Source organism: Vanacampus margaritifer, chromosome 2 (genome assembly GCF_051991255.1).
Source record: "Vanacampus margaritifer isolate UIUO_Vmar chromosome 2, RoL_Vmar_1.0, whole genome shotgun sequence".
In the NCBI taxonomy this organism is placed as follows: Eukaryota; Metazoa; Chordata; class Actinopteri; order Syngnathiformes; family Syngnathidae; genus Vanacampus; species Vanacampus margaritifer.
The window spans coordinates 7628536-7645843 of NC_135433.1; the positions used below are offsets into that span (position 1 = coordinate 7628536).

At 37.9% G+C, this 17308-nt stretch overlaps 1 protein-coding gene across 3 annotated transcripts in view; it reads right to left on the bottom strand.

Moving 5' to 3' along the window:
- The window catches only part of gpt (glutamic--pyruvic transaminase), a 32636-nt gene that overhangs the window by 5841 nt on the left and 9487 nt on the right, over nt 1-17308 (bottom strand). For all 3 annotated transcript variants that reach the window (XM_077555658.1, XM_077555659.1, XM_077555657.1), the window contains 8 exons: nt 10914-11003; nt 8734-8842; nt 7661-7794; nt 7116-7359; nt 5593-5672; nt 5387-5523; nt 2371-2545; nt 2123-2278 (listed from right to left, as the gene is read on the bottom strand). In XM_077555658.1, the coding sequence (XP_077411784.1) occupies nt 2123-2278; nt 2371-2545; nt 5387-5523; nt 5593-5672; nt 7116-7359; nt 7661-7794; nt 8734-8842; nt 10914-11003 (1125 nt within the window). The remainder of the gene's footprint in view (nt 1-2122; nt 2279-2370; nt 2546-5386; nt 5524-5592; nt 5673-7115; nt 7360-7660; nt 7795-8733; nt 8843-10913; nt 11004-17308) is intronic.

Consider the following 17308-nt stretch of genomic DNA (forward strand, 5'->3'; position numbering starts at 1 on the left):
CCCACGGGGTCAAATTTGGCCCCTATAAATTCTGCTACTCAAATAACAAAGACCTTTTTTTAAATTTTTTTTTTTACAAATTTAACTTCAAAAGTCGGGCAGCACGGTGGCTGACTGGTTAGCACGTCCGCCTCCCAGTGCAGAGGACGTGAGATCGAGTCCGGGCTTCGGCCTACCTGGGTGGAGTTTGCATGTTCTCCCCGTGCTTGCGTGGGTTTTCACCGGGTACTCCGGTTTCCTCCCACATTCCAAAGACATGCATGGCAGGTTAATTGAACACTTCAAATTGTCCATAGGTGTGATTGTGAGTGTGGTTGTTCGTCTCTGTGTGCCCTGCGATTGGCTGGCAACCAGTTCAGGGTGTACCCCGCCTACTGCCCGAAGCCAGCTGGGATAGGCTCCAGCACCCCCGCGACCCTTGTAGGAAAAAGCGGCCAAGAAAATGGATAGGTGGACTTCAAAAGTCCAGAGTGCCACTTCTGACCCCTGCATGGGGCCATCTAGTGGATGAATATTGCACTTACATGAGCCAGAGTGGTGGTGACAAGATGGCTGGCAACATGCTGTTTTGTTGAGCTGGAAATCAATCCAAACAAAACCATCTTCTCAGCAAACCATCAGATGGTAAAATTGTGGGTTTTTTGTTGATCTATTTCATATCATGTTTCGGAATGCCTAGGAGTATGTTTTATAAATATATTTTGATAAATTAGCAACTCTGAGCTAGTTTAAAAAAACAAGGGTTAAAATTGAAAAAACATATATTTTGGTGTTCAGTGAACTTATAGCAGTCATTTAATGTATAATTCATAATTTTCCAAAGAAGAAAAGGGTTCTTGGGTTCTCCAGGGTTAATTGTTTGTATACAAATTGTAGTCAGAACTCTGCTGTTACAACACAAACATTAGCAAGTTGAGCTAGCTGCAATTTCCGTTTTTAAAAAGCCATTTTCTAGGGGTGGTAGCATGCCACATAGTTGTGAGGTCACGCATACATCTTTTTGACAGCTATCTGACTCCGTAGGCGACCAGCCGAAGGCGAGCACTGACTCTCACCAAAAAATTCAGCTGTAATAGGCTGCAGCTCACCCTAATGAGGAGAAGCGCTACAGAAAATAGATGGATGGATGTTACATGAAAAATTGCCTGGATAGTTTATAAAGGTTTTTACGATGGCAACATTTGATTTCCATTTTCCCTCTAGGACTTGAAATCTGCGCTTGTTATCCGTGTACATGTGTGTTCACGTTAAAGGTCCCGTCGTATGAAAATGCACTTTAGTGGGGTTTTCTATCAATAATATGCATCACCAGCCTGTCTACAAATCCAACCAGGTATGAAAAAAGTCAGTCCGCGACTTCTTTAGCTTTCTCCTCTTTTCTAAAATGTGTGCTTCAAACGGGCAGATTAAACTTCCGTGACATCAAAAAGACACGGAAGTGCACTCGAACCCAGCCCCCTCGGGTGAGGGGCACCGCCTCTGGTAAAGGTTTGTCACGCCCACTGAAATTCAAAAAGCTGGCTGCGCCTTTCTTTTTCTCCCCCTGCTCGCAAACGCTCCGTGGAGAGGGGAAACAATGATCAGGAAAAAGTCTTTGAGAAGACAAGTGGATTATATTTTATTTTTGAAGGACGTGTACCGACATCATTTCTCAAAGGACTGTTTTGATATTGAAAGCCTGTTCAGAGCTGGATTTGCAATCTTGATGTAAGATTAGCATTTTTGATTTAGCCTTCCTTCCGAATCCTTTCTAATAAGCGATGTGCACCTTCTACCATATCACCGGTGTATTTTCAGTGCCTAAAGTGGGAGCTACATTTGGCGTGTGGAGGTTGTTTGGTTATGATGGGGGGGCGGGGCATATGGCATGCAGAGTCTGCTTATTAGCTGGCTAAATATTCCAATACGCACACAGACGATTCCGGATGTCCGGCTCAAAGGCAGCGACGCATGTGCCACTCCCACATAAATACATCACACATACTGAGACGCTATTGTGGCCATTCAGCATTCCTCTGTGCTAATACACGCGACAATGCTAATTAGCATCTCCATTCGAGTCACCCCGATTCCTTCACAACTCTACTAAATACTTTTGAGTTTTTCCCAGTGATAAACTTACCGCTGCCTCTTTGACAGCCTTCTCCGGAATGCTAATACGAGGGAAGGAGTACATGGCGCCTTGCACGGGATTGCAGCTGATGCCAGGCACAGTGTTAAGCACCTCCTCTGTCAGTCTGGCCTTGTCTGCTAAGGCACTTAGAGTGGCCGTGCGCTCCTGAACGGCAAGAAAAACAACAAATAAGCACTCACAGAAAAAAGTCCATAAAAACAAATTTGAGTCATTTATTCGACGAGATTTCATTGCACCTTCATGAATTTGTCATACGACGGCTCTCCGGGCTGCGGCGGGTTGACCACCAGGTCCATCAGCGCCTGTCCGGGAACGGGCGGGCACAGGCGCACCGACACCAGCTTGGTCAGTTGGGCCTTCACCTCGTCGTCCATGTTGATGATCTCCATGTAGCCACCACGGAAGCCACATCTGGGGGGGGGGGCACATATGACGTGCAGAGTGAGTAGTGTTGACTGGAGGAACAAGTCGAAGTAAAAAGTAGGGGAGTCAGGCGATTAAAATTTTTAATCGTAATTACCGGTAATCGCATGACTTCAATAGTTAACTCATGGTTAATCGCAAATTTGACATCTATTCTAAATGTACAATAAACTGTACAGTAAAAAAAAAAAATCCCTAAGTTTTCATACTCTTGTTAACTAAAAGTGAGAAAAAACAATTAAACTAATAGAAATACGGCTGCATTTTTTCATCATTAAAACAGTAATTTCATAATAATTCATAAAATTGAGTTAAAAAAAAAATACTTTACTGTTAAAAACTAGTGATATTGATTTGTGTGTGTTTTTTTTGTTTTCATATTAAAAGCTATCTAATCTTTAACATGAAGTAAGTGATTTGGGTTGAGGTTATATTTCTGCCACTAGATGGCATAAGGGTTAGGGTTTTAGGGCATTTGTAAGACGGTGACAGCGCAGTGCATTTTTCTTTTCATATTAAGAGCTATCTAATCTTTAAGTAACTTGTGAAATTCTGCTCATTTTTAAAATCGTAAAATACAACTTGACCCCAGTATTCACAAATATATGCATTATTATTATGAAATTTATTGCTGCTGAATTTTGACATGGACGTGTCTGCTGCGTTGCGACTGGAATTCCCCCAGTACAGGCTTTCCAAAGTAAGGGGCGGTCATTAATCGCGCATTAAAAAAATTGTGCTGTTAAAGGAACTTTAGATTAACTCAAAATTAATTTACTAATTTTGACACCCCTAGTAAAAAGCAACATTTTGCTGAGATCAATTTACTAGATGCAATTTTCTTTACAGTTGCTTTGCTTTAGTCTACTCTTATAGAGTCTACTTCTATCTCATGTACTGATTTGCTAGCTAACAGCCAATCACTGATCAATTGTCACAGATGGCCGACGCCACAAATTGTCATTCTGCAATTGATGGCTCAATTCATATCAAAAAATAAAAAATCTCCTCTTAACTCATTCACTGCACTCACTCGTCCATTTTTTTTTTTAAATATTAAAAATGAGCTGTCTGGCAGAATCCCCTGTCAAAAAGAGTTTCAACACCCATCGCCGGCAGAACTTCTCCCTTGTCCCGGGGGAGGTGGGACGCGTCTACAACATCGCGTGGACCCATTTGCTTCCCTGCTTGACACTCAGCATTAAGAATTGAAATTGGGGTTAGATCACCAAAATGATTCCCAAGCGCGGCCGCTGCTGCTGCTCACCGCTCCCTCAGGGGACGGGTCAAATGCGGAGGATGAATTTTGCCCGATTTAGGCGGGTGTGACAATCAGTGAATCCTAATCTCTTAATATCCATAGAAGGCTGCATTTGTAGGAGAATTATATTTAGACCAAGATATTGCTCTTGTGTTTTTTGTTTTCAATATGAGTAATTTGGCAGTATACGTAGAGTAAGTATTATTCCAGATAATAATACAATATGTCAAATGAGGCTCAAATAGCGATCCACACAAGCATAACGACGACTTTAATTTAAAAAATACTCCTTCAAGTTTTGGTAATTTTTGAACCAACTAATCTCAACGCTTTTTTGAAATTTAAAGATTGATCATCCTAGAAGTTTAGTAAACTCAACTTTTTTAATTGGTCTAGCATCCGTAGTTATGTTCATCTCGTGATTTATGCAAATTCATGGAGAAGACAAAGATATTTGACTACATTTGAACTAAGTGTTCTGTTTACCTTTGCAAGTTGCTCCTTCAAGAACTTTTCAAGCTGATTAATGTGTTTATGTCACACAAACAAACAAAATACATTTCTGAATATCCCCTGAAGAAAAAAACAAAATCATTAATATAAATAAATAACAAAAGGGGGCCCAGAACAGATCCCTGGGGAACTACAAATTCTGCTTGCCATTCCTGAATTTTCTGCATTTATATTTACATATTGCTGTCTTCCATAAACATAACAACTGTAGTGCTATAGGCCTACCAGACATCGTAATGATCCGTAACAAGGTTTGCTTGATTGCTGTGGTGTGAAAGTAATGATTTTGATTGACATTGACTGCAAGAATCCAATGTTTTTGCCTAAACATAGATTATTATTTATTGAAATTTATGGCGTCAAAAATTAAAGAATCCAATGTTTTTACCTAAAAATAGATTTTTTTATTTTTTAAGTTTGCATTCAGATCAAATGTGAATTTGTTCTTGGAAATATGCAGTTAATATAAATAAATTGTAGCAGAGTATCACAGGATCTAAAAAGTCTACATTATGTAAAAAAGGCAGCAATTTTTTTTTTTTTTACTTGTAACAAATTTTGTGGTATTTATAAATACTAAGTCTGACACTTTTCTGTCTTTGAATCAACAATGCTGCCACTCTGGCTGGAAGTGTTCGGTTTAGGTGAACGGTATGGGATTTTTTAATAGGTTTTCGGTGAACTAATGAATACACTCACACGTACTCACACACACACACACACACACACAAAAAAATAATGATAATAACTATTTTTTTAAAAAGAGAGAGCAATGATGATGACATGTCAAATCGGTAAAATTACCGAATGAACAATACTGAGCTCTCCAGGACCCCTCCCCCCCCCCCAAAAAAAACACACACACACAAAAAAAAACAATGCTGCCAGTTTAACTTCAGCCTACAGAGCAAAGCGAATCCTATTACTTTATAGTTGCTGAAACAGTTGTTTCTGGATGTTTTGGGTCTCTTTCAATCGGAAACAACCAGAATAAAAAGATACATGAAAAAAAAAATCAGCCAAAGAGAAAAATCAGCTTAAGAGCCCTCACTTACTCTCCCATGTAACATTTGGAGGTGGAGTGGAAGGAGGCCAGCTCCACCGTGTTTGAATACTCGGGCCCCATCTCAAAGAGCACCTTCTTGAACGAGTGGAACTGGCACCCGTCGGCGTACACGTTATCCTGATACACCTGGATAGAAGATGGCGGTGTGACTACGGGCGTTTACACGTGTTTGTTTAAGAATTGCCGAGCGGTTACCTCGTCAGCCATGAGGAACAGACGTTCCTTGGTGGCGAATCGGATGACGTCTTCGATGCACTTTCTGTTCTGAACCTGGCCTGTGGACAGAAGAGGGTTGATGAGCCAAAATGGTTGTATTGCTTTAGCGCCATCTAGTGGCCTTTCTGTTAAACAATTCAAGGTTACTCAATGTAGATATGTAGATACAAAATAAATAAATAAATAAATACTTTTTTTTTTTTTAACACCAGCTCGGTTAAACAATTCAAGGTTACGCAATATAGTTTGAAAAAAAATAATTAAAAAATTAAATAAATGAATAACACCAGTTGGAGTTAGACTAGTGGTTCTCAACCGCGGTCCTCGAGTACCCCTATCCAGCCTGTTTTTCCATGTCTCCCATAAGCAACACAGGTGTTTCAAACGATCAGATAATCAGCCAGCTCTGCATGAAGCCTGATAACGATCCTCAGCTGTGTTGGCTGGGGAGACGTGGAAAACAGGCTGGATAGGGGGTACTCGAGGACCGGGGTTGAGAACCAGTAGGTTAGACAATTCGAGGGTTACACAATGTAGTAAAATAAATAAAGAAAAAATATATATTTTTAAACACCAGTTACTCAACAAAGAAAAAATAAAATGATAATATAAAATAAATATAGTATAAACAATACATAAATAACACCAGCTAGGGTTAAACAATTCAAGGGTTACACAACGTAGGAAAAAAAAAAAAATAATTCTTTACCAGTTACTCAACATAGTTAGAAAAAATAAAATGATAATATAAAATAAACAATAAATAAATAACACCAGCTAGGGTTAAACAATTCAAGGGTTACACAACGTAGGAAAATAAATAAATAAATAAAATAAAATAAAAACACCAGTTAGGTTAAACAATTCAAGGTTACTCAAACAAACAAAAAACACAAGTTAGGTTAAACAATTCAAGGGTTACTCAACATGGTAAAAAGTTCTCCCACTAAAATTTTTAATCTTACTTAAGCCCACTTGACAGCTAATGTCTACAAATAATCCACACTTTATAAAAATTAAAGTCCACAACATACTTACATATAGGCCACCCACCGCCTTCTTTGCACAGTAGAAATAAACAGAACTACCACAAAGTAAAATAAATAAATAAAAAATGTTCACGTTATGCTATTTACACATCATGATTCATTCAGCCGCTCCGCCCACCAGTTATTCATGATGAATGAATGAACCGCCTTGCATAATAGAAATCAATGAAATTACCACCCAGTATTTTACTCTATTTAATATATTTAGAGCCTCTTTGGTGCAATTTGTTCGAAGGGAATGTGCAGCAAGATCTGACAGACCTAACAAAGACAATCTTTCTCTTGAGTGAGTTTACTCAGTTGCCATGGAGACGCCTCAGCTGTCATCATGACAGCCTACAGTTAGCTGGCAAGCTCTCTATGATAAAACTCCTGAATATTTAGCTCATTTCTTTTTTCTTTTTTTTACCCATAATGATTTTACACAAAAACAAACACTAAAGGGGCTTTTACCGGTGGGGTTCCCGGGATTGATGATACACAGGGCTCGGGGGTTGCAATGGCCCCGCGCCTCGTCCAGAGCTCGCTGCAGCTCGCTGATGTCCAAGCTCCAGCAGGCCTCCTCGTTGAGGTAGTAGTTGATCTGCACGGCGCCCAGCTCGGCAAGCGCAGCTGAGTAGAGAGGGTACTGCGGGATGGAGATCATGACGCCGGTGCGGGCCGCACCCTCGCCGCACACCAGAAGCTTGAGCATCGTCTAAACAAAACAAATACAAATAAATACAGCAAGGTGACATTGCAGTAGCCAAAAAGGTACACCGCTACAATTAACTTAATTAAATCACAACATGCTGATGTTGTCATTATAAATCAAAAACATTCAATCAGTCCCTGGTTTAAAACACCAAGCTCACAAACATGACTCATTAGTGACCTCTGGTGGTGTAAGCATGCTACTACAATTGGCCAGCCACTTCAAGAGGGTGACTAGGTTTAGCTTGAGCACTTTTCTTGCAATTGAATGACTAAAAATAAATAACTCTTAAATAAATCTTTACCACAATGCCATCGCTAGCCCCCGTGGTGAGGTAAATGTTGTCTGGGTCGCAGTACACGCCGCCGTCTCTTTGTTGGACGTAGCGGGCAACGTCCTGCCGCACACAGTCGATGCCTTGACTGGCACTGTACGAACCTGAAGAAGAGAAAAATAAGACAACAAAAGCAGTTGGAGTGAAGTGAGAGCAGTGCCAGGTTGTTATTAATTATTAGGTTTAGCCCTTAAAGTAACCAAAATATATTAAATGCCTCTCGATATGATGCAGGTTTCTTCAGCCCTTATTTGTTTATTTTCTCGAGATTTTCCAGCATTTAATATTATTTTCCTTCATTTCTAAAGGCATATGCAGAATTCTGGGACCATTGAAGGATTATAATCTGATTCAAATCGAGATTTTTCAACTTTGCAGAGGGCTGTTATCCACTGTGCGTCAATTTTGTTATTATAGCTATTTAAGTTAATTTACATTTATTTATTTTTTTAAGTTATTTAGTACTATAACCGACCATATACTAATAAGTGAGAACACTTTTCCTATCGGGCCATTCCAGTTGTGACGTTTTTACATTTAAAAATAAATACAATAAATATTATTTTATACAAACAGGCATTTAACATTTTATAGTCATAAACACTCAATTACCAGACAAATTAATTAAAATGCAAATTAACTACAGATTGACTAATCAATTATTGATTTATTCCAACTATACCTTCCAAGTCTACCTGGTGCATTTACAATTCGGACAATATCATTCCACTCCTCCATATTAATTAAAAAATTCTATGAATAAAAAATGGTCAAACAAATATTTAATATTAGACATCATGAGCATTTGTGGGTTAAATTTAAGAATTACATACTGGGCTGGGTGAAAAGTTCATTGGCACCATAAAAATAACCCTCGTGTTTGCCCACCCCTGCTCTAGAAGCCCCACTACAAGTCACCATGACAACGCAGCGCCACAAATTGACCCCCTGGTCTGAGAAGGAGGAGCACAAGGGGGGTTAAATGTCTGTCACGTATATAAAAGCTTGTTGTTCACGCTGGATAAAATATAAGTGCAACACACCCATACTGTTGCCGCCACAAGACTGCAGGATGCGGCGCGCTCGACTCTTAGCGTCCTCCGGGAACGTGCTGTCATTGAGCAACTCGGGGTAGGAGCAAAGCGCCAGCACCTTCAAAGCAACATGGAGACAGGCGGTGTTAAAGCCAATGTGGTATGACGTCTACCACATGATCTTATTTTAATGTATTGTGTTTAAACTCATTAACTCATTCATTGCCATTGACGGCTAAAGACGTCAAAAATTCATTTGAACTATTTCTATTAGTTTAACATTTTTTTCTACTTTTGTTAACAAGAGTATTTTTTATTAGAACAGATATAACATAAAAGTTCGTCTTCCAAACAAGTATTTCCCATAGGAAACCATTGAAATGAGAATAATCCGTTCCCAGGTCCCCATAAAACACTTTTTTCTACTAAAAAAGCCTTAAAACTACACAAAATATACCTTATTTTATGTATAATAAATGTGCTATTGTATTGTAATTAACTCTTTCACTGCCACTGACGTTAAAAGACGTCAAGTAAAAACCTACGGAGGGCTACCAATGACGTTAAATGACGTCATCCAATTATTTTTTGAAACGGGTAGAGGGAACCCTTCCGCATCTGTGGTGAAAGTTTCCAGCAAGTCTGTTGTGCCTAATGACTATTTTTGGCCCCTAGAGGGCAGCGATGACTCTCTTTTGACAAGATTGGGTAGGCGTCAGCAGAAGACGTGAGGCGGGGCTAGAGTGTTGAGGGGACATTGGCTGAAGAAGCCATAATGGCGACCGGTTTGCAAGCAGCTCACGGTCGAGCCGTTTTTTTTCAAAGACGAAAAGCATCGGCCAACGCTATAAAGAGCACATTGATGACGACGATGATCATCATCGATGATGATGATGGTGACTCCGGGGTTGATGGCGAAGTTGGAAGCGTTGAAGCGGCGGCTATGACGACATCATAAAAGGTTCGCGGGCGAGCGATGCCAACACCGGAAAACGCGGAGCACAACCGAGCACGCTCAGCGCGACGTTCAATCGGACGACGAAGAGTGCCCCGAGTCCAATGCATATTCATCGGAGGAGTGTGTACAGTCTGCTACTTGCTATTCCCCGGAAAAAAAGGCCGTCTGCACGCGAAACGGACAATGGAAAGTGAAAGTAATCTGTTGTGCAAACCCTGCTCCCTCTCCTTGCACGCAGGAGAGCGTTACAAAAAGAAAAACTGTATTTGAAACATCCACATAATTGTAAATAGTACCACAGTTGCACACATTTGTAAATAGTTTGCGAAATTGTTTTGTCAAATTGTTACACTGTTGAATGGAAACAAACGTATTTTGCAATCAAAAAACACTTTTTCATTGTTGGTGATGGCGTTTTACAGAAGTAAAGCACTATTTAGGTGTTTGTGGCATCATTCATGGACAAAAAGAAGTGTACAATTCACTAGTGCATGAAATAACATCGTTTCACAAAAAGCTCTTTTTCTCCGCTTTTTGTTTCAAAACAGAGCATTTCGGTGAAAGTAACCATTTTCTATTGTTGATTACTGAAGAACGGAATAAGGTAGAAACAAACTTTTTTTTCTGATGAAAGTTGAGAGTCCAATCTTTCATTTGGTAGTATGTGTGTTTCCATAATCCAAACACAACATTTTCTGTGGACCTTGAAAGATCAGTCAAAATGCTTAAATCGGCTGGCACTGGCGACATCCCGTTTCTGAAAACGTCTGGCAGTGAAAGAGTTAATTGTGAGTTAACTAGTGAAGTCATGCGATTAATTACGCAGAAAAATTTTAATCGCCTGACGCCCTGAATTTTTAATTATCTTTTAGTCGCGTCAGGCAATTATTATTTTTTACTATTTTTAATTTTAAACTAGTTAACTCACAATTAATCACAAATTTGATATCTGTTCTAAATTTACAATAAAAACAATTCTAGGTTTTCAAACTCTTGCTAACAAAAGTGGAAAAAAATGTTAAACTAATAGAAATAGTTAAAATGAATTTTTTACGTCTATAGCCGTCAATGGCAGTGAATGAGTTAAAACGCACGGAAAGATTTTTGAACACAAAAAACAAACATTGCAAGCATAAAATGTAGAGGTTAGTATCTGTGTGTAGATGTGAGCCTTTCAAAATTGTTTAAAAAAAAAAGAAAAGGAATAATACTCTCATTTAAGGGCGCTAACCTGTCGAAAGAAGGTGATTGGCTGTTGGCCCATGGCGTGTGCATCACCAATGTTGGCTTTGATGACCTCCTGGAAGGGCTTCTTCCTCCCCTGCGTAACACAAACACAAACAAGTACCATCCAGGTCATTCAAGTCAAGCTTTTCTTTTGTGTCTCATATTTTTGGGGGGTTTGGCTGACAGTTTGTTGCTAAATTCCAGCACTTGGACAGAAATCAAACCTAAATGCTAGCAGATTGTGGCCCATAAAAAAAGAGAGCAGCGCAACTGCAGGCATACCACTGAAAAACACATGCTGGGATTAATTAAAGTGGCTGTTAGTTTGCCGCTTTGGCTCACATATTAACCATTTATGTACAACCTATCTTATGTTTTCACATGGTTATATGAATATTAGGGGTGTCAAAATTAGTGCATTAATTTTGAGTTAATTTAAAGTTCCTTTAACGCCACTTAAAGCCCGAAAATGACCGCCCTTTACTTGGAAAGCCTGTACTGGGGGAATTCCAGTCGCAACACAGCAGACACATCAACGTCAAAATTTAACAGTAATAAATTTAATAATAACGCATATATTGGTGGAGACTGGGGGTCAAGTTGTATTTTACAATTTTAAAAATGGGCTGAAGTTCACAAGTTACTTCATGTAAAGATTAGATAGCTCTTAATATGAAGAAAAATGCACTGCGCTGTCACCGTCTTACAAATGCAATTATGCCATCTAGTGGCAGAAAATAACCTCAACTCAAATCAATATCACACTCGTTTTTTACAGTACAGTACATCTTTTTTAATTTTAACTCAAGTTTATGAATTATTATGAAATTACTGTATCAATGATGAAAAGATGCAGCCATATTTCTATTAGTTCACATTTTGTTTCCACTTTTATGTTAAAAGTATGAAAACCAAGGGAAAAAATTGTTGTACAGTTTATTGTACATTAAGAACAAATGTAAAATTTGTGATTAATCGTGAGTTAACGAGTGAAGTCATGCAATTAATTAAGATTATAAATTTTAATCGCCTGATGCGACTAAATTACAATTTTTTTTAATAATCTTTTTTTTTTAAAGACAAGATTATTTAAAAAATGTCATAAATCGTAATTAATCGCATGACTTCACTAGTTAACTCACGATTAATTAATTAATTTTTTTATATCTGTTCTAATACAATAAAAACTATTCTAGGTTTTCAAACTCTTGTTAACAAAAGTGGGAAAAAAAAATTACTAACAAAAATGGTTAAAATGAATTTTTGACGTCTATAGCTGTCAATGGCAGTGAATTAGTTAATTTACTTAATGAGTTCAGTTTTTCTTTCTTTTTTTCCATTTGAACACTTTTACTTTACTGTACGAAACATGTTACACTCCATGTTATGCTTCAAGGACAATTGTACAAGTTTGTCATTTTCCTCGCGAGGTAATTAGAATATCAAGCCCTTAAAAAGCACTCCACTCAGGATTGAAGTCTTTTTGTTGTACAGTTTATTGTACATTTAGAACAAATGTAAAATTAGTGATTAATCGTGAGTTAACTAGTGAAGTCATGCGATTAATTACAATTACAAATTTCAATCGCCCGACGCCCCTAATGAATACATATCAGTCTCCTCAAAAGTATTGAAACGGCAAGGTCAATTCTTTTGTTTTCCAATTACCGGACCTTAACCCAATAGAGCACGCATTTGACTTCCTGGATAAGAGACTGAAGAAAGGGCCGCAGGCTTGAGGCAGTTATTGCAAGTAAGGGTTAAGCCTCCAAAAATGAAATGTTATTGTCTGTTCCAATACTTTTGCTCACTTGAATAGTGGGTGGCTTCAAACAAAAAGTGCTCTGTCCTGAATTGTTTAACACATCACTCAAATGTCTTCAGTATACAAAAACAAAAGGAACAAAAGGAAAAACCTTGTCGCTCATATACTTTTCAAGGGGACTGTATAATTGTGGACATAATTGAAAATGTCCATACCTTAATTCTCACTGATGTCTCATGATGACATAAACATACATTACACAGACAGGCTCGAACCTCCTAAGTGATGGCTGGGAAGGTGGCCCCGGGTTAATGGCACCCATAAACGTAAAGAGGTCTGTTTTCCGGGGCTGTAATGTAAACTTTGTGTTGTCCAAATGAACAAGGACTCTCGCACACGGTACACACTCGCAGAACTTTCACATTCAACATTCCCCTGGAATCAAAACAACCCTGTTTGTCGGATTAAACGGAGGAAATGTGAGTCTGTTGCCGCCTCATTGGTCAGAGAAAAGAAGATTCTGGACCAATCCAGTTTGCCGGAGTGCAGCACACCCCAAAGTCACACCACGGAACGCAAACAACCTCTTGCTTGCCGTCCTTTATCAACTGATAAGTCCGCTGCACAAACTATTTACTTGAAAATAGTCCAAAATGTTGATAGTGGAACTCATTTATCAGTTTTACTGACATTTAATGAGTAGTTAATTGTTTTAAAACATGTTGCCCTTTAAAAGTGAGGGAGGTAATAGGTTTTAGGACGGTGAACTAATGAATACACACACACTCGCACGCACGCACGCACATACAAAAAAAAAAAAAAAAAAAAAGGGGAGCAATTACCGAATGAACAAAACTGAGCTCTCCAGAAAAGGAATAAAAAATAAATAAAAATAAAAATAAATAAATAAAAGTGAAAAGAGACAGTAGTTTCGTGACAGGTGTACCTTGAGTCAAGTGAGGAAATAAAGGCCACAGCTGCTAAAATACAGCTGAATCCTTGGACATTTTTGAAACAAATGATATACCATTATTGCTTTTAACAATCAAAATTCATCATTTCCAAATGTAGCACATCCTGAGGTACGATAAAACGGCTCTGCAATTTCACTCCAACTGTGACAAAGTCTGGTACGTTATGCCCACTGGTTCATGTCGCTAAATATGAATAAGTCAATAAAGCATCCAAAAACAACAGTTATAATCTAAAAAATACAAATTGCAAAAGCTGTAGAGCTAACAACATGTAAATTTAGTTTACTTACTATTTTCTGGCAACCGGTTAAAGTAGTATAACTGACACTATTAGCTGCACAAATTACTAACGTTTCTGAAGTATTTACAGCAAATTTCTTTACTTTGTGTTCGTAAGGCAACCCGTTTAGGCAGCAAACTAATCGGGCCGATACTATGTACAGTGGTACCTCGGAGTTTGAACAGAATTCGTTCCTGCGAAGTGTTCAAAGTCCCAATTGTTCAACCTCCGAAACATTTTTCCCATAGAAAATAATGTAAATGCAATTAATCCGTTCCCAAGCTCCAAAAACAGAAAATTCCTATTATAATTTCTATTAATGTTTTTTTTTTTTTTTTTTTTTACATTTACACCCTGTATAGTATTTAAACAATAAAAATTACCACACCTTTTTGTTGTGGTGTGATGGCATCAGTGGATGATAAATAATATGTTAATGCTTGCTTTAGTTCAGTGCCGAATTTGTTTATTTTACATTGGGCATATTGTTAGACTACTAAGCGGTCCTTGCGTGCGTTGTTTAACGTCAGGCACATTGTTGAACAGCTAAGGGGGGGTCCTCGTGCCAGTATTTACAGAAGTAGTCACGGTAGTTACAACTGCACTGCAACTGACAATCTCCTTCCTAATTCCTCTGTGGTTCGTAGCACTGTATGTTTGTTTTTTTTTTGCTGCCACTGGCACTGTTGTCTTTCTTTGGCCACATGGCGAAGAAAATTGTCGTGGAAAAGTCAAAATGCACTCGCGAGTATGGAGCACCTGCGGGAGTTTTCACGATCTGACTGGAAACGAGCAGTGCATCGTCTCAACTACCGCAACGTGAGCCTTCGGCATTGCTCGGCTTTGCTCGGCTACCCGTTTTCAAGGTACGTTTGGCTTATCTTGCTCTATTTGGGTGTTCGAACCCTGAAAATGAGTTCAAACTTCGAGGCCTTTTTTACTCAGATTTTTGGGGTTGAAGTCCGATTTGTACGATTTCCTAGACGTTCAAACTTCGAGGTTCGAGTGACTGCAGTTGAGGAAATATTAACGCACAAACTTTGTTTACAGAACTTTCAACCCGTTTAGGCAGCAATCTAATCGGGCCATAACCACCGGTATGTGCATCCTTGGCTGGTTGCAGTCGCTCAAAGCAACCGAAAAACCTTAATTTATTATTTTTTTTTTTAAATACTCAAGTTGAAGAAATATTAATGCACTAACTTTGTTTAGAGTACCCGGTGCTCAGTATTGTTCAGGCAACCTGTTTAGTCAGCTAACTCATTGTGCCAATACTATGTGCGTCCTTGGCTGGTTTCAGTCGCTCAAAACAGCCTAAAACCCTAAAAAAAGAAACTACTCAAGTTGCCAATATATGAATGCACTAACTTTGTTTACGGTGCTACGTATTTTTCAGACAACCCGTTTAGGCAGCAAAGTAACCAGGCTTTGGTTGCTCGCTGCCACTCAGCAACAATCATCTCAAAACCTAAAGACACAAATGATATCAACTTGCTTGTTTACTCTATTTTTGTTTGTAAGGCAACTCTTTTAGGCAGCAAACTAGTTTGGCCGATACTATGTGAGCCCTTGTCTGCTTGCTGCCACGCAACAAAGAAGCCTAAAAGTCTAAACACACAAATTACAAAGCCTGTAGAGGTATTAACAAGATCATTTTGTTTACACAGCAATCTGTTTAGGCAGGTGCAGTTCGTTTTCTGCTCTCAGTATGTGGATTCTACATCGGTGGAACATTTTGGAATCATGTTACTGAATGTGCAGAAAGGTGTGGGTTTTTTTTACCAAAGGGTCTGCATGCCTTCATTGTGGGAAGACGGACAAGAAAAGCCTTGTGTGTGTGTGTGTGTGTGTGCCCCAGTTGATTATGAGCTTGCATGCCCATGAGGACAAAACAAAGGCCGCAATGTACAAAGTGCATGTGCAGGGAGCCTTTAGTGGGATTCTTGCCAACTGGTAGCAGAGAAGACTTTCTTTACAGTTTGATATACATTGACATAAAAAAATATATATATATATTTTTTTTTTACTCATTCACTGCCATTGACGGCTATAAACGTCAAAAATTCATTTGAACTATTTCTATTAGTTAATTTTTTTTTCCACTTTTGTTGAAAACCTAGATTTTCTTATTGTACATTTAGAACAGATATGAAATTTGTGATTAATCGCGAGTTAACTAGTGAAGTCGTGCGATTAATTACGATTAAAAACTTTAATCTCCTGACGCCCTGAATTTTTTATAATATTCTCTCTTTCTTCTTTTTTTTAATTAATTTACTGCCGATGACGGCTATAAACGTCAAAAATTCATTTGAACTATTTCTATTAGTTTAACATTTTTTCCCACTTTTGTTGAAAACCTAGATTTTCTTATTGTACATTTAGAACAGATATGAAATTTGTGATTAATTGCGAGTTAACTAGTGAAGTCGTGCGATTAATTACGATTAAAAACTTTAATCTCCTGACGCCCTGAATTTTTTATAATATTCTCTCTTTCTTTTTTTTTTTTATTAATTTACTGCCGTTGATGGCTATAAACGTCAAAAATTCATTTGAACTATTTCTATTAGTTTAACATTTTTTCCCACTTTTGTTGAAAACCTAGATTTTTTTTATTGTACATTTAGAACAGATATGAAATTTGTGATTAATCGCGAGTTAACTAGTCAAGTCATGTGATTAATTACGATTAAAAACTTTAATCTCCTGACGCCCTGAATTTTTTATAATATTCTCTTTCTTTTTTATTCATTTACTGCCATTGACGGCTATAAACGTCAAAAATTCATTTGAACTATTTCTATTAGTTAATTTTTTTTTCCACTTTTGTTGAAAACCTAGATTTTCTTATTGTACATTTAGAACAGATATGAAATTTGTGATTAATCGCGAGTTAACTAGTGAAGTCGTGCGATTAATTACGATTAAAAACTTTAATCTCTTGACGCCCTGAATTTTTTATAATATTCTCTCTTTCTTTTTTTTTTAATTAATTTACTGCCGTTGACGGCTATAAACGTCAAAAATTCATTTGAACTATTTCTATTAGTTATTTTTTTTCCCACTTTTGTTGAAAACCTAGATTTTCTTATTGTACATTTAGAACAGATATGAAATTTGTGATTAATCGCGAGTTAACTAGTGAAGTCGTGCGATTAATTACGATTAAAAACTTTAATCGCCTGACGCCCTGAATTTTTTATAATATTCTCTTTCTTTCTTTTTTATTCATTTACTGCCATTGACGGCTATAAACGTCAAACATTCATTTGAACTATTTCTATTATTTTAACATTTTTTCCCACTTTTGTTGAAAACCTAGATTTTTTTTATTGTACATTTAGAACAGATATGAAATTTGTGATGAATCGCGAGTT